Source organism: Pristiophorus japonicus, chromosome 8 (genome assembly GCF_044704955.1).
Source record: "Pristiophorus japonicus isolate sPriJap1 chromosome 8, sPriJap1.hap1, whole genome shotgun sequence".
NCBI classification, from domain to species: domain Eukaryota; kingdom Metazoa; phylum Chordata; class Chondrichthyes; family Pristiophoridae; genus Pristiophorus; species Pristiophorus japonicus.
This window is the reverse complement of record NC_091984.1, coordinates 173037066-173062102: the sequence shown is the minus strand read 5'-3', so window position 1 is coordinate 173062102 and position 25037 is coordinate 173037066. Positions and strand designations below refer to the sequence as shown.

Here is a 25037-nt window from a genome sequence, read left to right as displayed (position 1 = left end):
TGGCCCTTGATTACATCCTGGCCTGAGTGTTGCACATATATCCCAGATAGCTCCGAAGAAATTACCCAATTAGCGGAGCATATCCAAAAAGGAGGTAGAAAAACTTAAGCAACCCCCATCATTCACTTTGTGGAGTGGAGCCACTGAATGGCTAGGTTCAATAGGAACTTCATTGGTGGAAGGTTTAATTCTATTTGTTGTAATTGTTTGTTTATGTTGATTAAATGTTGTTGCGACCAGGCGGCTGTAGCTGCTGTCCCGCAGGTGAGACACCTTGCAGGTCCCTGCAGACCGTCTGTACGTGACACAGGGGTATGTTATGCTTAAGGGAAGGTTGTTTACTGGTTGAACTAAGATATTGATTTGGATTAAATTGGAATAAGGTTAATTAACCTACTAAAACCTTCCATTGTGGCCACGATGGAACTCGGGTTGGTGTAAATTTGTGTGGAAGCTACTAGTCTGGACATGTGGCGAAACACAGCAACAAATTTTAGAAGGAAACTCTATTAACATGTATGAAATTATTTTGTAGAATGTTTAACCAGTGATACCTGAAGCTTTATGATTCAGTTTGTGAAAGAATCAAAGGGGGGATTGATAGAGTATTCAAACAGGCTCATTTAGACAGGCTTTGAAAATTCACAGACCCCCAAGTCAAAGCTACTACGTGCTGCTCAGCATGTTGCATTAACTCATCAATCAACTTGACATTTTAGGATCTTGGGTAGCAAACCAATTAAAAGGTTAAAAGACTATTAATTGAGCCAATAAGGTCAAAGAAGGCGAGTTCTTTTCTGTAAATTGAACCCGGTATAAATACAGCCATTTTGACCATGTGGTGCCAGAAGAACAAAGACCTGGCTTAAAGCCAAGAACTTGTTATTGCTCTCTGCCAAGATTAAAAAGTTAAAACTACAATCGGAGTTCGTATTTCATTGGAAATTAAGAGATCTAACAAGAGTCAACCACATTGCTGGCCTGGAGTCACATATAGGCCAGACCAGGTAAGGGCGGCAGATTTCCTTCCCTAAAGAACATTAATGAACCAGATGGGTTTTTATGACAATCTGGTAGCTTCATGGTCACCATTACTGATACTAGCTTCTAAAAAATTCCAGATTTATTTAATTAACTGAATTTAAATTCCCCAGCTGCCGTGGTGGGATTTGAACTCATGTCTCCAGATTATTAGCCCAGATCTCTGGAGTACTCGTCCAATAACAAAGCCACTGTGCTACTGTGTCCGATGCTTGATCTGCAGAGCAGCCCTCATTTGATATTCTACATGGCTTTGAGATGGGGTGGGGAGTGTATGTATTGTGATGCACGAGCCAGATGGCTCAGGATGGGTGGACCAGAAGCTCCTTCCCTGTCCATCGTTGGATAAATGGTTCATTCTCGGGTTGGCAATCAGTAACCAGTGAGATGCCGCAGGGATCAGTGCTGGGACACCAACCATTTACAATCTATATTAATAACTTGGAAGAAGGGACTAAGTGTAACGTAGCCAAGTTTGCTGACGATACAAAGATGGGAGGAAAAGCAATGTGTGAGGACACAAAAAATCTGCAAAAGGACATAGACAGGCTAAGGTGAGTGGGCAAAAATTTGGCAGATGGAGTATAATGTGGGAAAGTGTGAGGTCATGTACTTTGGCAGAAAAAAAAAATCAAAGAGCAAGTTATTATTTAAATGGAGAAAGATTGCAAAGTGCCATAGTACAGCGGGACCTGGGGGTACTTGTGCATAAAACAAAAAAGGATAGTATGCAGGTACAGGAAGTGATCAGGAAGGCCAATGGAATCTTGGCCTTTATTGCAAAGGGGATGGAGTATAAAAGCAGGGAAATCTTGCTACAGTTGTACAGGGTATTGGTGAGGCCACACCTGGAATACTGCGTGCAGGTTTAGTTTCCATATTTACGAAAGGATATACTTCCTTTGGAGGCAGTTCAGAGAAGGTTCAATAGGTTGATTCCGGGGAAGAGGGGGTTGACTTATGAGGAAAGGTTGAGTAGATTGGGCCTCTACTCATTGGAATTCAGAAGAATGAGAGGTGATCTTATCGAAACGTATAAGATTATGAGGGGGCTTGACAAGGTGGATGCAGAGAGAATGTTTTCACTGATGGGGGAGGCTGGAACTAGAGGGCATGATCTTAGAATAAGGAGCCGCCCATTTAAAACTGTGATGAGGAGGAATTTCTTCTCCCAGAGTGTTGTAAATCTGTGGAATTCGCTGCCTCAGAGAACTGTGGAAGCTGGGACATTGAATAAATTTAAGACAGAAATAGACAGTTTCTTAACCGATAAGGGGATAAGGGGTTATGGGGAGCGGGCAGGGAAGTGGACCTGAGTCCATGATCAGATCAATCATGATCGTATTGAATGGTGGAGCTGGCTCGAGGGGCCGTATGGCCTACTCCTGCTCCTATTTCTTATGTTCTTATTATGTTCTTATGCTGTGTGTTTATATGATCGTGTGCTCCCACCATGGGGCTTCGCACGGCGGAAATGTGGGTTGGAGAACGTTTGCTAGGATGTTGTAGCCCAATCACTTGACTTGAGCTCCGGTCTATTGAGGCTCCAGGCTGGAAGTGCAGCCTCCTAGGATTTGTCTATCAGGGTATTTTATGAATCGTCGAGTACAGGAGGCCCCTACCATTTTACCGTGGGGCAAGTATGAGCATCTATCCCCGGCCCATGCCAGGCTCAAGGCCACTGGTAACTCACCGATATCTTGGTGAATATGTAGAGGCACAGCGAGAGAACTGAGAGATAAATCCTGATCCGATTGCCCCCGAATCGCTTCTTCAGGTACTCAGGCATGGTTACAACCTGGAAGAGAGGAGACAGTCAGTGCCAGAGCCCAAACAGGAGGGGGTACGAGCGCGGGCTGAGATCACCACCACCAGTGCGCAGATAGCAAGAGGGCAGCGGAACAAACTGAGAAGCTACTTACCCCAGCTCGGACGTAGATCGGTACAAACAGCCATCCCAGGATAATGACAATGACCAGTGCCTGTGGGATTAATAGAAGTGAAAGGTTATCTGCTTGGAGTACGGAGAAAGCTTCAGCTGTATTGACGATATGGAATCACGGACACCTCAGCACAGTAGGACACTTGCTGTGCCTCTGCCCAAAGGCAGTTGAGGTGCCGGTGTTGTCGTCATTATTTCTTCGCTATCCGCAGTGGTTTCTGCCTCAACTATTTCTAACAAAATGGTGGAAGCATACAGTTTGGAAGCGTTATGAATCCAGAGAATATGATTTAGTTAGTGGCAATAATAAAGCACAGCCAATCACGATGCACCTGTAATATGGTTCCTCAACAGGGATGAGTGGCTCTCAGCTCTTTTCCAATTGAGGCCGGCAAGTATGGTCACATGACTAGAAACAGGAGACAGCCAATACTGAGGAAGAAGAATGGGAATGTAGTGAACTATAGTGTTATAGATCTCCAGTCTCCTGCTCTTTGAATAGGTCTCCAGTCATCTTGGTTAACCCTTGCCACTGGACCAAGACCTAGCTCTGTCAAGCCCATTTGGTGGCTGGTGTTCAACGGCCACCACACGTTAAAAAAATCCACGCACAGGCATCTTCCACCCTTCAGGATGTAGTTCAGGATCTGGAATATTCGGTCCTTCATTGAAACACCTGTGAACTCATCCTTTTTTGGCGTGGAAGCAAGTCATCCTCGCTTCGAGGGACTGCCTATGATGATGATGATGAGCGTTACAGCATACAGCTGATCCCAGATGAATGCTCAACTCACTCTCCCACTCCAATATGAGGAGAGATTGGGTTGACTAGGCCTGTATTCACTAAAGTTTAGAAGAATGAGAGGGGATCTCATTGAAACGTAGAAAATTCTGACGGGGTTGGCTAGACTGCAGGGAGGATGTTTCCCCTGGCTGGGAAGTCTAGAACAAGGGGTCACAGTCTCAGGATACGGGGTAGGAAATTTAGGACCGAGATGAGGAGAAATGTTTTCACTCAGAGTCTGGTGAACCTGTGGAATTCTCTACCACAGAAGGCTGTGGAGGCCAAGTCACTGAATATATTTAAGATAGATAGATTTCTAGAAACAAAAGGCATCAAGGAGTATGGGAAAAATAGCGGGAATATGGTGTTGAGATAGAGGATCAGCCATGATCATAATGAATTGGCGGTGCAGACTCGAAGGGCCGAATGGCCTACTACTGCTCCTATTTTCTATGTTTCTATGTTTCACTTGTGTAGAATTCCAGGACTGTGCTGAGTTAGCCGATCATAGTCAGGGAAACTTTAGGGACACAATCAGAGGACAGATGTTGGTGGACAATCAGAGGACAGATGTTGGGTCATTAGCAGTGGGCAGACGTTGGGACACAATCATGGGTAGATGTTGGGTGACAATTGGCCTCAGTACCTGGGGCCAAGGTCCTGCTCCTGCTTATTAATCACCGGCCCCTTCAGGGGGATGTGGGCACAGACATTGGGTGGGAGCAGGAGTAGGCTCGGGTGTGATATGATGGTGCGCACAGGTTACATATCCTGCTCACTCTGATTTGTTGGACTCACACTTGGAAAATAGCCACTTGGGTGAGATACTGGGGGCCAGAGCCCATGGAACTGTACTCAACGTGAGTCAGTGCTTTCTGGGGAAAATGTGAAAAGAAATTGAAAAGTATTTAATCCTTCTGTGCAATGAGTCTTGACACGTGTTTCTTGTTTGGCATAAACAAACTCAATGGGGTATCAAAACTGCAATTTACTGCTCCCATGGACCAGCTCTAACCCACATGGATCGTTGCCCATGGCTGGGTTTATAAGTGCCGCGCTATAGTATTCACCAGAGAAAATGGGATCTGCACATACATTCCATTCAAATCCTCCAGTAGCTATTCCACCAGCCGCTCCATTTCCAGCCAATCCCACAAAGTGACCACTGCCGATGTTACTGGCAAACAGAGAGGCTCCAATCTAAGGGAGAAAGAAAAAAGGTTAGATTATAATAACAACAACTTGTATTTATATAGCATCTTTAGCGTAGTGAAACGTCCCACAGTGCTTCATAGGAGTGTTATGCAATAAAAGATTTGACACCGAGCCGCAGAAGGAGAAACTAGCACAGTTGACCAGAAGCTTGGCCAAAGAGGTAGGTTTTAAGGAACATCTTGAAGGAGGAGAGAGAGGTAGAGAGGTGGAGAGGTTTAGGGAGGGAATTCCAGAGCTTGGGGCCCAGGCAACAGAAGGCATGGCCACCAATGGTGGAGTGATTATAATCAGGGATGCTCAAGAGGGCAAAATTAGAGGAGCGCAGACATCTTGGGGGTTGAAGGGGCTGGAGGAGATTACAGAGATAGGGAGGGGTGAGGCCATGGAGGGATTTGAAAACAATATAGCCATATACCATGAGTTATATTTTAGCCGTATACCATGAGTCATATTCCAGCCATATACCATAATTTGTAATCTAGTTTTATACCATCCATGAGTTTTTTCATCAATTATGGGTTATATTTTAGCTGTATACAAGCATTGATTTTCCAGCCATATGTCATGGGTTCAATCCCAGCTTTATGATATATATTACAGCAACATAAAATTATTGTTCGGTAGGCAAACACAGCGCACAGTAAGGACCCACAAGCAGAATGAGATAAATGAGCCGTTCATCTCAACCCAGCCCGGCTGATGGGATTGAAATCTCCTTGTTTCAGCAGCGCAAAACTGCCCTTAGTTTGGGCACTTATTGGTTGGCCTGTGGCACTGTTGTAAGCTTAGATTTACTCAGCATCTAACCAAGCTGTACCTGACCTGGGAGAGCTTGCGGCACTGGAAAGTGTTCCAGTTCCCAGCACCAATACTCCCCCACATTAATGAGCAAAGAATTTGAGATTTCCGTATACAGCACCTTATAAAAATACAATCATTATATTTATAAGGGCAGAGTAATTAGATTGAAAGAAACTGATTGCAGAATGCATATAAATCAAGAAACACACATCAACAATGAATAATGGAATGAACTTCATCTCATCACAATACGCCATTACAATTTGACCCTTACATTCTGCGTTGACAGAGGATAATATATCTTGATTAGTGATCTATAACAATCTAGATCATTTTATTAGTGGCACCATCTGTACTATTGCTTTTGGAGTTTCCCATCAACTGATCACATTGCAGTGTGAGAACAGTATAAGCATCAACTTGGCTTGAATTCCCTTGAATGTGAGGGGTGATCTGATGGAGGAGTTTAAAATATTGAAAGAATTTGATAGGGTAGATACAGAGAAACTTTCTCCTCTGGCGGGGGAATCCAGAACAAGGGGGCACCATGTTAAAATTAGAGCCAGGCTATTCAGCAGGGCCCAGGGGCCCAAACTTACATACTAAAGCACAAACTATTCCCAGCGCTAACTGTCCTGCCCCGCTGCTATTATCGCTCCGAAAACAGAAAAGCCAAAAATCCAGCCCCTGGAGCACTCCCAGGCCGACTGTTTAGCTCGGGATCTTCCCATGCTCAGCCGGCCTAGCACCCTAAGAGAGGTGTGCAACACCTCCCTTACCACCCCACCCCACACTCGGGGCCCAGCTGCCCAATTTTGCTGACTGAGACGCAAACTGTTCCCGGGCGCAAACTTTACCGCCCCGCCGCCATTACCGCCCCGAAATCAGCAAAGCCGAAAATCCATCCCCAGGACTTTCTTTGGCAAGGCCACGTTAATTGCCCAGCCTTAGCTGCCCTGTGTTGGTGGACGTGAGCCTTCTCCTGGAACTGCTGCAGCACGCGCGGTGCTGCCCATATCCTCACTCCCACCCTGAGCTCGCTGACCTACACTGCCTCCCACTCCGGCAACGCCAGATTTTAAAATTCTCATCCATCCCTCCATGGCCTCGCCCCTCCCTATCTCCTCCAGCCCTACAACCCTCCGAACAGGTTTGGAGTGCACTGCCTTCGTTAAACAATGCGGAGAGGAGGGGGTGTGGTCGTACAGAATGTTGGAACATGCTCGAGGGGTGGAATAACCTAGACCTGTTCCCGTAATGATACATACACACTTCAGATTGGTTACCAAACAGTGATTCACTTTTACCGTTTAAAAAAAATATATATCAGGAGAGAGGAAATGGTAAACAAAAGAGAATTATTGTGAAAAAGATGAGAATGATGAGCAGCCTCTAAGTGAGATGTTAAGCGAGGCTCCTTGGTCACCAATATCCTCCTACTTGATAGCAGTGGACCGTATGTCCCACCACCCTGCCCTTAGGGCTGTACCTCCTCCCCACCATCTTCAGCTTAGGGTTCATGATGAGATTCCATGCGTCAAGTCTAAGAGCTCTGCAGGGGTGAGGGTTTTGTGTTTGATTATTTAATTTGTATATATTGTATAAAACGTTAATTATTCATGAAACTATGGGGAAAGTAGGCAGTGCAGTAGATAGAAGCGGAAGCGCCCAGCATGGGTCTTAATCGGCCAGAAGAAAGGGTTGAGTAGGGCCGACACACAGGCATCTTCGTGCAGCTGTAAACACTAAACACTAAGAGGTGGAAATTGGGGTCACCGCCCCCGAGAGGAAGTGGAATGTAATGTCGGGCGCATCACTTCCTCTCGGGGCAGGACTGGGGCAGTAAGCAGGTGAATGTTGCAGCGTTACATGGCCTCCCCGCATAGCGCTCGTGCGACCACAGGTCCCTCCCCTTCCGTTAAAGGGGAAGGCACGCTACGAGATCTACTGTGGGACGAGGGCCTTGGACAACGTGGACCACTTTCCATACCTTGGGTGCCTCTTATCGGCAAGGGCAGACTTTGACGACGGGGTCCAACACCGCCTCCAGAGTGCCTGCGCAGGCTTCGGCCGCCTGAGAAAAAGAGTGTTCGAAGACCAGGCCCTCAAATCTGGCACCAAGCTCATGGTCTACAGGGCTGTAGTGATACCCACCCTCCTGTATGGCTCACAGACGTGGACCATATACAGTAGACACCTCAAATCGCTGGAGAAATACAACCAATGATGTCTCCACAAAATCCCTCAAATCCCCTGGAGGATAAACGCACTAATGTTAGTGTTCTCGCTCAGGCCAACATCCCCAGCATCGAAGCACTGACCACACTCGACCAGCTCCGTTGGGCAGGCCTCATCGTCCACATGCCCGACACAAGACTCCCAAAGCAAGAGCTCTACTCGGAACTCCTGCACGGCAAGCGCGCCCCAGGTGGGCAGAGGAAACATTTCAAGGACACCCTCAAAGCCTCCTTGATAAAGTGTAACATCCCCACCGACACCTGGGAGTCCCTGGTCAAAGACCGCCCAAAGTGGAGGAAGAGCATCAGGGAGGGCGCTGAGCACCTCGAGTCTCATCGCCGAGAGCATGCAGAAATCAAGCGCAGGCAGCGGAAGGAGCGTGCGGAAAACCAGACTCCCCACCCACTCTTTCCTTCAACCACTGTCTGCCCCACCTGTGACAGAGACTGTAATTCCCACATTGGACTGTACAGTCACCTGAGAACTCACTTTTAGGGTGGAAGCAAGTCTCCCTCGGTTTCGAGGGACTGCCTATGATGATGATGGGGCGAGGGGCCTCCATGAGGCCACTGGGGTTGCGGGTTGTCCTGGCCACAGTCCGGCACCGAATCGGAGCGCCGGGATGCGCGGATCCCGCGAAATAAAGAACGGAAGTCCAGAGCGGTAAGTTGGCCGAGAGGAAGAAATGGCGGCGCGCACCTTCTCCCGTTAACGCTCACCCCGCGAGTGGAGTGCGGCCCGTTTAGCGACCCGTGAGGCCAGCGCTGACATCGCCCAGCACTGCCTCACGGGGCGCTGCCCAATTTCCGCCACGGGATGAAAACAGGTTGCTGCACGCGGCGATGACATCTTCATCGACGGCAGATGGCAGTACCGGTGGGAGCGTGCAATTTCGGGAGAGCCGGTAACGCCGCCCCCCGGGCGAAGACCCATTTGCGCCCCGTTACCGCCCCCCCGGAGGAGCTAATGGCAGGCGCACAGGAGCCCAATTTCACCCCTGAGACATGAGCAACAGCCAAGCATAACCAATGGAGCATTAACCAAGAGAGCTAACTGGCCAAGGGCTGCAGAGAGTTAAAGAGAGCAGCCAGTAACACGAGGAAGAGAGGTTTATCTCGGGGCACTGCAGACAAGTTACCCAGCTCGTGTCAGACTGTACTCAGAGGCAGACCAGCGACCAGACACCCCCCCAGACATGCCCCCAGACACACCCCATGACACGCCCCCAGAAACATCCCCCAGACACTCCCCCAGACACGCCCCCCCCAGACACATTCCAGACATGCCTCCAGACACGCCCCCAGACACGTTCCAGACTCGCCCACTGTTACATAGAAACATAGAAAATAGGTGCAGGAGTAGGCCATTCGGCCCTTCTAGCCTGCACCGCCATTCAATGAGTTCATGGCTGAACATGCAACTTCAGTACCCCATTCCTGCTTTCTCACCATACCCCTTGATTCCCCTAGTAGTAAGGACTTCATCTAACTCCTTTTTGAATATATTTAGTGAATTGGCCTCAACAACTTTCTGTGGTAGAGAATTCCACAGGTTCACCACTCTCTGGGTGAAGAAATTCCTCCTCATCTCGGTCCTAAATGGCTTCCCCCTTATCCTTAGACTGTGTCCCCTGGTTCTGGACTTCCCCAACATTGGGAACATTCTTCCTGCATCTAACCTGTCTAACCCCGTCAGAATTTTAAACGTTTCTATGAGGTCCCCTCTCATTCTTCTGAACTCCAGTGAATACAAGCCCAGTTGATCCAGTCTTTCTTGATAGGTCAGTCCCGCCATCCCGGGAATCAGTCTGGTGAACCTTCGCTGCACTCCCTCAATAGCAAGAATGTCCTTCCTCAGGTTAGGAGACCAAAACTGTACACAATACTCCAGGTGTGGCCTCACCAAGGCCCTGTACAATTGTAGCAACACCTCCCTGCCCTTGTACTCAAATCCCCTCGCTATGAAGGCCAACATGCCATTTGCTTTCTTAACCGCCTGCTGTACCTGCATGCCAACTTTCAATGACTGATGTACCATGACACCCAGGTCTCTTTGCATCTGCCCTTTTCCTAATCTGTCACCATTCAGATTATTAATAGTCTGTCTCTCTGTTTTTACCACCAAAGTGGATAACCTCACATTTATCCACATTATACTTCATCTGCCATGCATTTGCCCACTCACCTAACCTATCCAAGTCGCTCTGCAGCCTCATAGAATCCTCCTTGCAGCTCACACTGCCACCCAACTTAGTGTCATCCGCAAATTTGGAGATACTACATTTAATCCCCTCATCTAAATCATTAATGTACAGTGTAAACAGCTGGGGCCCCAGCACAGAACCTTGCGGTACCCCACTAGTCACTGCCTGCCATTCTGAAAAGTCCCCATTTACTCCTACTCTTTGCTTCCTGTCTGACAACCAGTTCTCAATCCATGTCAGCACACTACCCCCAATCCCATGTGCTTTAACTTTGCACATTAATCTCTTGTGTGGGACCTTGTCGAAAGCCTTCTGAAAGTCCAAATATACCACATCAACTGGTTCTCCCTTGTCCACTCTACTGGAAACATCCTCAAAAAATTCCAGAAGATTTGTCAAGCATGATTTCCCTTTCACAAATCCATGCTGACTTGGACCTATCATATTACCTCTTTCCAAATGCACTACGATGACATCCTTAATAATTGATTCCATCATTTTACCCACTACCGATGTCAGGCTGACCGGTCTGTAATTCCCTGTTTTCTCTCTCCCTCCTGTGGGGTTACATTGGCTACCCTCCACTCCATAGGAACTGATCCAGAGTCAATGGAATGTTGGAAAATGACTGTCAATGCATCCACTATTTCCAAGGCCACCTCCTTAAGTACTCTGGGATGCAGTCCATCAGGCCCTGGGGATTTATCGGCCTTCAATCCCATCAATTTCCCCAACACAATTTCCCGACTAATAAGGATTTCCCTCAGTTCCTCCTCCTTACTAGACCCTCCGACCCCTTTTATATCCGGAAGGTTGTTTGTGTCCTCCTCAGTGAATACCGAACCAAAGTACTTGTTCAATTGGTCCGCCATTTCTTTGTTCCCCGTTATGACTTCCCCTGATTCTGACTGCAGGGGACCTACGTTTGTCTTTACTAACCTTTTTCTCTTTACATATCTATAGAAACTTTTGCAATCCGTCTTAATGTTCCCTGCAAGCTTCTTCTCGTACTCCATTTTCCCTGCCCTAATCAAACCCTTTGTCCTCCTCTGCTGAGTTCTAAATTTCTCCCAGTCCCCGGGTTCGCTGCTATTTCTGGCCAATTTGTATGCCACTTCCTTGGCTTTAATGCTATCCCTGATTTCCCTTGATAGCCACGGTTGAGCCACCTTCCCTTTTTTATTTTTACGCCAGACAGGAATGTACAATTGTTGTAGTTCATCCATGCGGTCTCTAAATGTCTGCCATTGCCCATCCGCAGTCAACCCCTTCAGTATCATTCGCCAATCTATCCTAGCCAATTCACGTCTCATACCTTCAAAGTTACCCTTCTTTAAGTTCTGGACCATGGTCTCTGAATTAACTGTTTCATTCTCCATCCTAATACAGAATTCCACCACATTATGGTCACTCTTCCCCAAGGGGCCTCGCACAACGAGATTGCTAATTAATCCTCTCTGATTACACAACACCCAGTCTAAGATGGCCTCCCCCCTAGTTGGTTCCTCGACATATTGGTCTAAAAAACCATCCCTTATGCACTCCAGGAAATCCTCCTCTACCGTATTGCTTCCAGTTTGGTTAACCTAATCTATGTGCATATTAAAGTCACCCATTATAACTGCTGCACCTTTATTGCACGCACCCCTAATTTCATGTTTGATGCCCTCCCCAACATCACTACTACTGTTTGGATGTCTGTACACAACTCCCACTAACGTTTTTTGTCCTTTGGTATTCTGCAGCTCTACCCATGTAGATTCCACATCATCCAAGCTAATGTCCTTCCGAACTCTTGCCTTAATTTGCTCCTTAACCAGCAATGCTACCCCACCTCCTTTTCCTTTTATTCTATCTTTCCTGAATGTTGAATACCCCTGGATGTTGAGTTCCCAGCCCTGATCATCCTGGAGCCACGTCTCCGTAATCCCAATCACATCATATTTGTTAACATCTATTTGCACAGTTAATTCATCCACTTTATTGCGGATACTCCTTGCATTAAGACACAAAGCCTTCAGGCTTGTTCTTTTAACACCCTTTGTCCTTTTAGAATTTTGCTGTACAGTGGCCCTTTTTGTTCTTTGCCTTGGGTTTCTCTGCCCTCCACTTTTCCTCATCTCCTTTCTGTCTTTTGCTTTTGCCTCCTTTTTGTTTCCCTCTGTCTCCCTGCATTGGTTCCCATCCCCCTGCCATATCAGTTTAAATCCTCCCCAACAGCACTAGCAAACACACCCCCTAGGACATTGGTTCCGGTCCTGCCCAGGTGCAGACCGTCCGGTTTGTACTGGTCCCACCTCCCCCAGAACCGGTTCCAATGCCCCAGGAATTTGAATCCCTCCCTGTTGCACCACTGCTCAAGCCACGTATTCATCTGCGCTATCCTGCGATTCCTACTCTGACTATCACGTGGCACTGGTAGCAATCCCGAGATTACTACTTTTGAGGTCCTACTTTTTAATTTAGCTCCTAGCTCCTTAAATTCGTTTCATAGGACCTCATCCCTCTTTTTACCTATGCCCCAGACACGTCCCAGATACACGGCCAGACACGCCCCCAGACATGCCCCCAGACACGTCCCCAGACATGACTCCAGACACATCCGTTATGCCCCAGTGACGCCCCATATACACCCCCAGACACGCCCCAGATACCCCCCCCCAGACATTCCCCCAGATACGTCCACAGACACATCCCCAGTCACCCCCCAGACACGCCCCCCCAGACATGCCTCCCAGACACCCCCCCAGAAACACCACAGACACACCCCCAGACATGCCCCCAGATACAGTCCCAGACATGCCCCCAGACACACCCCCAAACACGCCCACAGACACGCCCCCAAAATGCCCCCAGACAGGCCCCCAGACACATCGCCAGACACACCGCCAGACACACCGCCAGACATGCCCCCAGACACGCCCCCCAGACGTCGGCAGAAAGGCCTGCTCCACCCCTACCATCCATCCGAATTTATGTAGCAGCTCTCAAGTGAGAGAAACCCAGGGGGAGACGGTTCCTGCCTCAACACCCGCTGTTTCCACGATGCCCGATTGTGCCCAATGCTGCCTGGGGGGGGGGGCCACGAGCGGCCCACAAAGATCAAGCCCCCTACCCCCAGCACTGTGGATCCCAGACCCCGGGCAGCTCAGTTCCACTTGGGCTTGGGATTGTCAGTTGCTGGTTTGCTCTGGTTGGAATTTGGGGGTGAGCCGGGAGGTGTGGGAGGGGGCTGTTTGTCGCACTGTTGCCTCATTGTTGGGTAAACCCGGAATCAGATCTAGTGTCCGCACCTTGAGATATCTGGAAGTAATGGACTGTGGACGTGAACATTTTTGGGGTTGATTTTCCGACCGGGAAGACCCAGTGTAATTCTGGCCAATGGGAGCGGGAAATTTCCCTCGAGCTGCCCTGCAGCTCCTCCCCAATCCTCGCCACTTCCGGGTATTCCCACCAAAGGTGACAAAGCATGTACAATACGGCTGCCCAAATATGGGCGGCATATTCAAATGCGATGCAAATTGCGGATGTCATCCTGTTCATCCATGGTGTACGGCATTGCTATGTTCAACGGGGGGATGTATTTCAAATTTAAAGGCCCAAAAATCCAACACAATCAATCAAAGAGCTTAGGCGGAAAATACAATCGGGCGAAATTGCATAGCGTCCCTGACAGGCGAGCTAAATTGGGCTGACCGCCCTCCCCCCGAGAGGAAGTGGAGCGCAAAATCTCGTACTCCGCTTCCCCTCGGGGATGCGGGACCGGGGTGCTAACCAATGCGGGTTTTCCAGCGCTAGGCAGAGGGACGCGTAGCGCTGACGGCAAGACAGGGCCCTTACCTTATGGTGCAGGGAGGGGCCAAGCTGCCGACTCGGCGGGGGGCCATCGCTGGACCACCAGGGAGTGGGGTGCTGTGGCAGCAGCCCGGCACAGGCACAGAACGGCATGGAGCCCGCCATCTGCACTCAGGGAGACCGAGACCGGAAAGTAGGCCTTTAAAAAATAAATGTCAACGCCGCACCGCCCCTTTAATTTTCGCCCCGCGAGCTGCCGACAGCCTCACTGAACCTTCGCTCCGAGGCCAGTAGGATCTCTGCGCACAGTGATGATGTCATCACCGGCGGAGCGACACAGGGTGCTAGCGGGTAGGCCGCCGCTAATCTCCCGGGAGTCGGGAGTGGCGCCGCCCCCACGCGACAAGTCGGGAGCGCCCTGAATTTCCCCCCCAATAATCTGAATCCTCTGTAACCAGATGGCTTGAACTCTCCCACGTCCCTCCAACCAGGTCCCCGAAGAAGGAAACTTTTCCCCATTTACAGAAATCTGCAGCGAGCACAGCTCACGTTCCACTCAACGATTTGCTGCATCCACTGCAGGAGCTACACGGAGTGTTTTGTTAACCTCTCCACATTAATGTTACACTTCTCGCTGTCACACGGTGATATTACACTCCCCATGGTGATATTACACTCCGCACGATGACATTACACTCGTCGCGGTGATATGACACTCCCCGCGGTGATATGACACTCCCCATGGTGATATGACACTCCCCATGGTGATATGACACTCCCCATGGTGATATTATACACTCCCCATGGTGATATTATACACTCCCCATGGTGATATTATACACTCCCCATGGTGATATTATACACTCCCCATGGTGATATTATACACTCCCCATGGTGGTGTATTACACTCCCCATGGTGATATTATACACTCCCCATGGTGATATTATACACTCCCCATGGTGATATTATACACTCCCCATGGTGATATTATACACTCCCCATGGTGTATTACACTCCCCATGGTGATATTATACACTCCCCATGGTGATATTATACACTCCCCATGGTGTATTACACTCCCCATGGTGATATTAGAATCACTATCACTAATGAAGTATTACTCGGTAAAATAATGGCACTTAAGGCGGACAAGCCCCCTGGACCTGATGGCCTGCATCTTAGGGTCTTAAAAGAGGTGGCTGCAGAGATAGTGGATGCATTGGTTATGATCCACCAAAATTCCCTGGATTGTGAGACAGTCCCAGCGGATTGGTTATATTAGCATGGATAGAGGATTGACTAACTAACAGAAACAGAGAGTCAGGATAAACGGGTCATTTTCCGGTTGGCAAACTGTAACTAGTGGGGTGCCTCAGAGATCGGTGCTGGGTCTTCAACTATTTCCAATCTATATTAATGACTTGGATGAAGGGACCGAGTGTAATGTAGCCAAATTTGCTGATAATACAAAGATAGGTGGGAAAGCAAGTTGTGAGGACACAAAAAATCTGCAAATTAAAGAGACAGGCTAAGTGAGTGGGCAAAAATTTAGCAGATGGAGTATAATGAGGTTATCCACTTTGGCAGAATTAATAGAAAAGCAAATTATAATTTAAATGGAATTGCTGCAGTACAGAGGGACCTGGAGGTCCTTGTGCATGAAACACAAAAAGTTAGTATGCAGGTACAGCAAGTAATCAGGAAGGCAAATGGAATGTTGGCCTTTATTGCAAGGGGGATAGAGTATAAAAGCAGAGAAGTCCTGCTACAACTGTACAGGGTATTGGTGAGGCCACACCTGGAGTACTGCGTACAGTTTTGGTCTCTGTATTTAAGGAAGGATATACTTGCAATGGAGGCTGTTCAGAGAAGGTTCACTAGGTTGATTCCGGAGATGAGGGGGTTGACATGAAGATAGGTTGAGTAGTTTGAGCCTATACTCATTGGAGTTCAAAAGAATGAGAGGAGATCTTATTGAAAGTTGTAAGATAATGAGAGGGCTCGACAAGATGGATACAGAGAGGAAATTTCTACTCATAGGGGAAACTAAAACTAGGTGACATAAGGAGCCGCCCATTTAAAACACTGATGAGGAGGAATTTCTTCTCTGAGGGTTGTAAATCTGTGGAATTCTCTGCCCCAGAGAGCTGTGGAGGCTGGGTCATTGAATATATTTAAGGCAGGGAGAGACAGATTTTTGAGTGATAAGGGAATAAGGGCTTATGGGGAGCAGGCAGGGAAGTGGAGCTGAGTCCATGATCAGATCAGCCATGATCTTATTGAATGGCGGAGCAGGCTCGAGGGGCCAGGTGGCCTACTCCTGCTCCTATTTCTTGTGTTCTTATGTTCCCCATGGTGATATTACACATCTCTCCACCATCACAAACCTGGTCAGTTAGGAAGAAGCCTTCTTACCGGCCACCAGATCATACTCCTGCCAGCAAGGAAGAAGCCCCCAACCGTGCCCCGGTTGGTCCTCATCATTGCCTGTGGAAACAACAACATGACTATTAGTGTGATTGTAACACGGTGCGGGCGGAAATTCCCCAACACCTCGCCTGGTGGCGGTAACCGACTCGGGACGGCACGAGTGGGCAATGCCGTAAGTGTGGGGATGGGCAATGCCGGGGAGGAGTGTGTGGGGGGGGCATGGGGGGGGGAGAGTGTGAGGGTGGGCAATGCCGGGGGGGGGGGCAGTGTGTGGGGGGGGGGGGGGGGAGTGTGGGGGTAGGGGGGGAATGTGGGGGTAGGGAGGGAGAAGAGTGTGAGGGGGCAATGCCGGGGGGGGGGGAAGTGTGTGGGGGGGGGAGAAGGGAGAAGTGTGTGGGGGGGGGAGGGAGAAGTGTGTGGGGGGGGAGGGAGAAGTGTGTGGGGGGGGGGGGGGAGAAGTGTGTGGGGGGGGGGGGGGAGAAGTGTGTGGGGGGGGGGGGAGAAGTGTGTGGGGGGGGGGGGGGAGAAGTGTGTGTGGGGGGGGGGAGAAGTGTGTGGGGGGGGGGGAGAAGTGTGTGGGGGGGGGGAGAAGTGTGTGGGGGGGGAAGGGGAAGTGTGTGGGGGGGGGGAAGGGGAAGTGTGTGGGGGGGGGGGAAGGGGAAGTGTGTGGGGGGGGGAAGGGGAAGTGTGTGGGGGGGGGGAAGGGGAAGTGTGTGGGGGGGGGAAGGGGAAGTGTGTGGGGGGGGGAAGGGGAAGTGTGTGGGGGGGGAAGGGGAAGTGTGGGGGGGGGGGGAGGGGAAGTGTGTGGGGGGGGGGGAGGGGAAGTGTGTGGGGGGGGGGGGAGGGGAAGTGTGTGGGGGGGGGAGGGGAAGTGTGGGGGGGGGGGAGGGGAAGTGTGTGGGGGGGGAGGGGAAGTGTGGGGGGGGGAGGGGAAGTGTGTGGGGGGGGGGGAGGGGAAGTGTGTGTGGGGGGGGGGAGGGGAAGTGTGTGGGGGGGGGAGGGGAAGTGTGTGGGCCGGGGAGGGGAAGTGTGTGGGGGGGGGAGGGGAAGTGTGTGGGGGGGGGAGGGGAAGTGTGTGGGGGGGGGGAGGGGAAGTGTGTGTGGGGGGGGAGGGGAAGTGTGTGGGGGGGGGAGGGGAAGTGTGTGGGGGGGGGGGAGGGGAAGTGTGTGGGGGGGGAAGAGTGTGAGGGAGCAATGCCGAGGGGGGGGGGGAATGTGTGTGGGGGTAGAGGGGGGAGAATGTGAGGGGGCAATGCCGGGGGGGGGGGGGGTGGGAGTGTGTGTATGGGGGGGGGGGGGGGAAGTGTGTGTGGGGGGGGGGGGGAGTGTGCGGGGGGCTGGGGGAGTGTGTGTGGGGGGGGAGTGAGTGTGGGGGTAGGGGGGGAGTGTGTGGGGGTAGGGGGGGGAGTGTGGGGGTAGGGGGGGGAGTGTGGGGGGTGAAGAGTGTGAGGGGGCAATGCCGGGGTGGGGAGTGTGTGGGGGTAGGGGGGGGAAGTGTGTGGGGGGGGGGGGGGGGAGTGTGGGGGGGGGAGTGTGGGGTGTGAAGAGTGTGAGGGGGCAATGCCGGGGGTGGAGAAGTATAGGGTGGGCAATGCTGGGGGGGGAGGGGGAAGTTTGGGGGGGGGGGGGGCAATGGGTGGCGGGAGATGATGAAACCTCCAGGAATCCCTCCGACCAGGTTTGGTAATCCCACTGCCCTGTTGTACTGCAGCTCAGGAAACAACAGTTGACAACGGCAGAATGTTCAGGAACCGAGAGAGTCTTTCAGAGTAACCAAGCCCTACACCACTCCGAGATCTCTGTGCTCCTCCACTTCGGGCTTATTGCACAGCCCCGGTTTTCACCGCTCCGCCGTTAGCGGCCGTGCCTTCAGCTGCCGAGGCCCGAAGTTCTTGAATCCTCTCCCTAAACCTCTCCACCTCCCTATACCTTCCTCCTCAGATAAGACCCTCCTTAAAACCTTCCTCTTTGAGCAAGTTTTTGGTCATCTGTCCTAATGTCTCCCTACATGGCTCAGCTTCAAATTTTGTCTGCTAGCGATGGCGTGAAGCGCCCTGGACATTTTATTACGTTAAAGGTGCTATATAAATGCAAGTTGTTGTTTGCCTCAATGTCCTTCGCTGATGACACATTCCACAACTCTACCATTGATTGGCTGAAAAAGCTTTTCTTGTCACTCGGTACCTTCTCATTGCCGACTGGAGAGTTACATGACACCAATGGCTGCATGTCTGCGACTGACTCTGGCTCTGGTCCTTGGTCACGTGACTTGTCCCGGCTCCGCGCCCTGCTGTTTGCAATAATCGGACAATGGATGAACCTTGTGGCTTTTATGGCTGAGTTGGCACATGGTTATACCCAGAACCAATGCCAGAATCAAAAAGCCTTTCAAAGTTATCTGATTCTTCATCGTCAGCAGAACAGGGTTTCCACTGAGTTCACTGGTGCAGACAGAGTATTTGGGTTCAAGAGCCAATTCAGGAGAGAAGGGGTTCAGGGTTCAGGTGAAGGGCAGTGAGTTGGGCCTGTGTCTGGAAAGGGGACAACACAAGGTCCATGTGATCTCCTGGATCGATTGCCTGGGGGGTTCGGAGAGCATCTTTCCAGTGTATTTTATCCTTACTAACCCTGGGTTATTCTGGTTTTTTTGCTCTCTCTTATATTATATGGCTGGGGGCGGGGGAGGGGAGATGGGGGTGGTTGGGTGGGAGTGTGGGGGGGAAGGTGTTGGGGGGTGTGTGGAGGGGACGAGGTGGGGGGTTTGGGTGGGGGTGTGGGGGGGAAGTGGTGGAGGTTGGTGGGGATGTGGGGGGGAGGAGGTAGCGGGGGTTGGGTGAGGCTGTGAGGGGAGGTGGGGGGGTTGGGTGGGATGTGGGGTGTGGGGGGAGGTGGGAGGTGTGGGGTGGATGGGATGTGGGGGTAGGGTGTGGGGGGGTTGAGTGGGGGTAGGGTGTGGGGGGGTGGTGGGGGGCGGGAGGATGGGATGTGGGGGTAGGGTGTGGGGGAGGTGGAGGGGTTGGGTGGGGGTAGGGTGTGGGGGGAGGTGGGGGTTGGATGGGGGGCGGGAGGTGGAGGTGTGGGGTGGGTGAGGTGGGGGTGTGGGGTGGGTGAGGTGGGTGATGTGGGGATTAGGTGGGGGTGTGGGGGAAGAGATGGGGGTTTGGTGGGGAAAGTGGGGGTTGGGTGGGGGATTGGGAAGTTAACCCACGATGTTGCAGCCATCATGGTGTGGGGGGCAGGCTTGATGGACCATCCGATCTTTTCCTGCCCGTCATTTTGGTATATCCAGAAACCACGGGTCTGTTCACCAGCACGGGAAGTTGCGGGCAATGTGCCCAGGATTTCCTGAGGTGCATGTAGTAGGTGCTGCTCCACCCCTGGAGCACACTTTCCTCAAATTTACCCTGATATCTGAAGCAGTGTGCTGGGGAAGATACGATATATAGATCAAATACTTACCAACCAATGGCAGGTTACAATTGGGCTCCTCTAGGCCACAGCCTATAGCTGAGCCTTTCAGACCAGGAGGAGCCCAAGTTCTATCTCCAGTTTGTACAGAGTCAGCGGAGATTTGATCTCAGCGCCTAGGGTTAGTGAGGGCGAAATCGGGCAGGCCTCCATAAGAAATAGGAGCAGGTGTAGGCCATACGGCCCCTCGAGCCTGCTCCGCCATTTAATACGATCATGGCTGATCCGATCATGGACTCAGCTCCACTTCCCTGCCCGCTCCTCATAACCCCTTATCCCCTTATCAGTTAAGAAACTGTTTATCTCTGTCTTAAAAGTATTCAATGTCCCAGCTTCCACAGCTCTCTGAGGCAGCGAATTCCACAGATTTACAACCCTCTGAGAGAAGAAGTTCCTCCTCATCTCAGTTTTAAATGTGCGGCCCTTATTCTAAGATCATGCCCTCTAGTAATAGTCTCCCCCATCAGTGGAAACATCCTCTCTGCATCCACCTTGTCAAACCCCCTCATAATCTTACACATTTCGATAAGATCACCTCTCATTCTTCTGAATTCCAATAAGTAGAAGCCCAACCTACTCAACCTTTCCTCATAAGTCAACCCCCTCATCCCCGGAATCAACCTAGTGAACCTTCTCTGAACTGCCTCCAAAGCAAGTATATCCTTTCGTAAATATGGAAACCGTGTGGCCTCACCAATACCCTATGTAACTGTCCAGTTCCTGATTATCCGCCAGCAACCCTTCCTGGAAGGACGTGTGCAGGGATATTGGGAGAGGATAAGTCTGGGCTTGGCCATGATGTGCCCTGTGAACAAACAACCTGACAATGCTCACTGTCAAGAAGGCACTCGAGTACGGAGCCAGCTTTAGGAGAGGACTGGTAGAAAATCGGAGAGGAAAACAGAGGAAAAGCTTGCTCAAAGAGCAGATGAGTAAATACCGGGGGAATTCCGGTGGTCATTGTGTACTGCGGTTAGATTTAATATTGTGTTATTACAGCCGAGACCAAAAAAGAAATACAGAAGTTCGAGACTTTAGAAAAAACAAATGAGTTGAGGTGGTCATGTTGAGCTGTTGATGTCTGATTGGGTTTTTTACGTTCAGCCTCTGTGATCTGGAGATTACTCCATTCGTGCTTGAACAATCATTGATTTAATTTATGCTCTATGACTATCTAAAGGGCCTGCACAGATCAGAGCACTTCCAACTTACTCAAAGAAACCATGATGGCAAAGAAATAAGTCAAATAGTACATTAAATCAGTGTATCTCAATAGAATGGTCTTGAGCTACACTGGAAAATCTGTGCATTTATCACGTACTAGATGAGCAGAAATTTCCTCCAACGAAATATTGGGAAGACTGAAGCCATTGCCTTGGGTCCCCGCCATAAACTCTGTTCCCCCGCCACCGACTCCATCCCTCTCCCTGGCACTGTGTGAGGCTGAAACCGATCGTTCGCAAGCTAGGCATCCTGCTTGATGCTGAGAAGAGCTTCTAACGGCATATTCTCTCCATCACCAAGACCGCCTATTTCCACCTCCGTAACATTGCCCATCTTCACCCCTGCCTCAGCTCATCTGCTGCTGAAACCCCCATTCATGCCTTTGTTGCTGCTAGGCTTGACTATTCCAACGCTCTCCTGGCCGGCCTCCCATCTTCCACCCTCCATAAACTTGAACTCATGCAAAACTCTGCTGCCCATGTCCTAACTCGCACCAAGTTTCATTCACTTCTTCCAGCAATGCCTCATTTTCAAAATTCTCATCCTAGTTTCCAAATCCTTCCATGGCCTCGCCCCTCCCTATCTCTGTAACCTCCTCCAGCCCTGCAACCCTCCGAGATATCTGCGCTTCTGCAATTCTGGCCTTTTTCACACCCCCGATTTTTAATTGCCCCACCATTGGCACCCATGCCTTCAGCTGCCAAGGCCCTAAGCTCTGGAGTTCCCTCCCTAAACCTCTCCGCCTCTCTGCCCCTCTCTCCTCCTTTAAAACCAAACTTTAAGTCATCTGTTTCCTTATGTGGCTCGGTGTCAAATTTTATTTGATAACGTTCCTGTGAAGTGCCTTGTTGTTTATGTATGTGTGTGTGTGAATAAATAAATAGTTCACCCACACACAGAGTACCTGAGATGGAGGTTCACTTGGTTGATAAGAACATATGATAAGGCTGTTTGGCTTGTGATATCTGTTCTTTCCCACACCATAAACAATCTACCCTTTCATGGACTGCACCTGCCTAATCTCCTGTGTAAATATTCCCTCATCCTCAAAACAAAACTCCATCTTCACTATTTAACCCAGGATTGCTCTCTACTAATGACAGCCCCCTGCGAAGCCCACCCCACCCCGGGACTCCAATGTTCCTGGATTATTTCAGTTTGTCTCGATAGTCTCCAGTCCCATTCCCAAATAGATTCCTTCAGCAACTTCTCAAAGGAGTTCCTTCACACAGCAGGGAATACTTTAGCTCGGGATCTGTCTCACATCCCCCACTCTGGGACAGTAAATGTTCCAATCTCCAAGGCCTCAGGGCATTGAGACAGACACAATCTTTGAAATCCATCTCATTACAGTCTCGTCACCTAAATCCCAGAATTGTCATGGATGCCTGGAGGTGAAGATATAACTTCGGCAAGATATAACTCATTCTTTGTTTAACTGAGATATATATATTATATATATATATATTATATGTGTATTAACCTGACTTCCTGACTGACATTGGTTCCCTGTCCAACAACGCCTCAATTTTAGAATTCTCGCCCTGGTGATGAAATCCCTCCATGGCCTTACCCCTCTCTATCTCTGAATCCTCCTCCAGTACCCACAACTCCCCTGAGGATTCTGCGTTCCTACAGCTTTGGCCTCTTGTGAATCCCCCACTTCCTATGGCCCACCATCGGTAGCCGTGCCTTCAGCTGTTGAGACCCTAAGCTCTGGAATTCCCTCTTTAAACCTCTCCGCCTCTCTACCTCTCTCTCCTCCTTTAAGACAATCCTTAAAACCTACCTCTTCGGCTAAACTTTTGGTCATCTGTCCTAATGTCTTTCTCCTTCTTTGCCTGATTATGTTCCTGTGAAGCGCCTTGGGAACTTTTACTACATTACAGAAACCCTCACCACTTTTAAGAGATGGTTGGATGGGCACTTAAAGTGCCGTAACCTGCAGGGTTACAGACCTAGAGCTGGTAATTGGGATTAGACTGGATGACCTTTTGTTGGCTGGCGCAGATATAATGGTAAGTACTGCAGGGAATAGAATACGGCCTGGGTGATCTCCTGGATTAGTTTCGATTGCCTGGATGGGTCGGAGAGGAATTTTCCCAGATTTCTTCTCCCTAAATTGGCCTGGGTTTTTATCTGGTTTTTGCCTCTCCCAGGAAATCACATGGCTCCAGTTGGGGTGGAGTGTAGAATGCTTCAGTATAAGAGGTGTCGCATTTGTGAGAGGCGGACTGGTTGGGCTGGATGCTCTTTGCCTTTCCGTCATTGTTCATAGGTTTATAGGGCTGCTGACTGAGGGCCGTGTGGCTCTTTGTCGGCTGGCGCAGACACAATGGGCCGAAATGGCCTCCTTCTGCGCTGTAAATTTCTATGTTTCTATAAACACAAGTTGTTATTGTCTGAGATAGTACAGGGAGAAGATTGACAGGTAAAATCTACATGCAGATACCTATACAGCTACCCTGCCTGCTATGTTTAAAAATGTTCCCCAAATGTTTGGTCTCCAGCCCTAGTTCTGCTGTAAGGCAGGACTGAAGACTTCTATCACTCCCTGTACTGCCATGTTATCGAACGATTAAACCTCTGTATCAATGTAAATCGCACACCCAGTTTGTTTTATTGGCGTCTGTGAACAATAATTCATGGCTAACTCTTTCCCAGCTCTCCTCTCTCAACTTGTATTTTTGTTTAGGAATAAAACTATTATTGAAAGGGTCCGTGTCACCTGATGCATTCGTTCAAATGACAGGCCGGGGCCATTGAAGGGAGCAGCGTGCAGTGGCCCGGCCTGGAAATCGGCACAGTCCTGGCCTGCAAGACCATCAGCAGGCCGGGGCCATCAGAGGGAGCAGCATGTGGCGGCAGACCACTGCAGGGAGCAGCGCGTGCTGCTGCAGGAGGGCGACGGCTGACTGCAGCGCTGGCAGGTACAGCAGGAGCGGCGAGGTCGGGGCGAAGGAATGGTGTGAGATTGTAGAGGGACGTGATCGGGGCCCAGGAGAGGCGAGAGTTCGGGGCCCAGAAGAGGCGAGAACCCCGGGGCAGCACGGGCCAGCTCACACTGCGATATGTGTGCGCACTAGGCCCGTGCAGCAGAGCTGGTCTCCAGTTGTCTTGGGTAATCCTTGCCAGTGGACCAAGGCCTAGCTCTGTCAAGCCCGTGTGGTGGCTGGTGCGCAACGGTCACCACACGTTAAAAAAATGCACGCACAGGCATCTTCCACCCTTCAACATGTAGTTCTGGATCCGGAATATTGAAACACCTGTGAACTCATCCTCTTTCGGCATGGAAGCAAGTCATCCTTGTTTCGAGGGACCGCCTATGACTGAGGTTAGTAAACGAAGACAACACTAATGGGGGTGACAACAGCATGAGGCTACAGAGCCTGTCACAGTTTGTTTTAAAAGTTAAGGCAGAAGGTAGCTGAAAGCCAAGCACAATACAACAGCCCCCGTGGTATTATAGTGGTGGAGGTTTCAGAGGCTTCACACCAAGCCGCGGTGGGAAGGTTCCGTACAGTTGACCTGGGCAATCCTGGACTAGCGAGGTTCCAAATCCTAGTTACTCTCCAGTGACCATTGCTGGACATTAGTCATTTTAAAGGTAAATGGCAAAAGAACCAGAGGCGACCAAACGTACGCAGAGAATGAGAGGTGATCTTATCGAAACGTATAAGAGTATGAGGGGGCTTGACAAGGTGGATGCAGAGAGGATGTTTCCACTGATGGGGGAGACTAGAACTAGAGGGCATGATCTTAGAATAAGGGGCCGCCCATTTAAAACTGAATTGAGGAGGAATTTCTTCTCTCAGAGGGTTGTAAATCTGTGGAATTCTCTGCCTCAGAGCTGTGGAAGCCGGGTCATTGAATAAATTTAAGACAGAGATAGACA

General features: G+C 50.1%; 1 protein-coding gene across 1 annotated transcript in view; it reads right to left on the bottom strand.

Annotated features, from left to right (window-relative positions):
• slc5a1 (solute carrier family 5 member 1) overlaps window positions 1-25037 on the bottom strand; it is a 97206-nt gene that overhangs the window by 68427 nt on the left and 3742 nt on the right. The window contains exons 2-5 of the mRNA XM_070887552.1: window positions 16436-16507; window positions 4863-4967; window positions 2964-3023; window positions 2735-2839 (exon numbers count right to left, since the gene is read on the bottom strand). Of these exons, the coding sequence (XP_070743653.1) occupies window positions 2735-2839; window positions 2964-3023; window positions 4863-4967; window positions 16436-16507 (342 nt within the window). The remainder of the gene's footprint in view (window positions 1-2734; window positions 2840-2963; window positions 3024-4862; window positions 4968-16435; window positions 16508-25037) is intronic.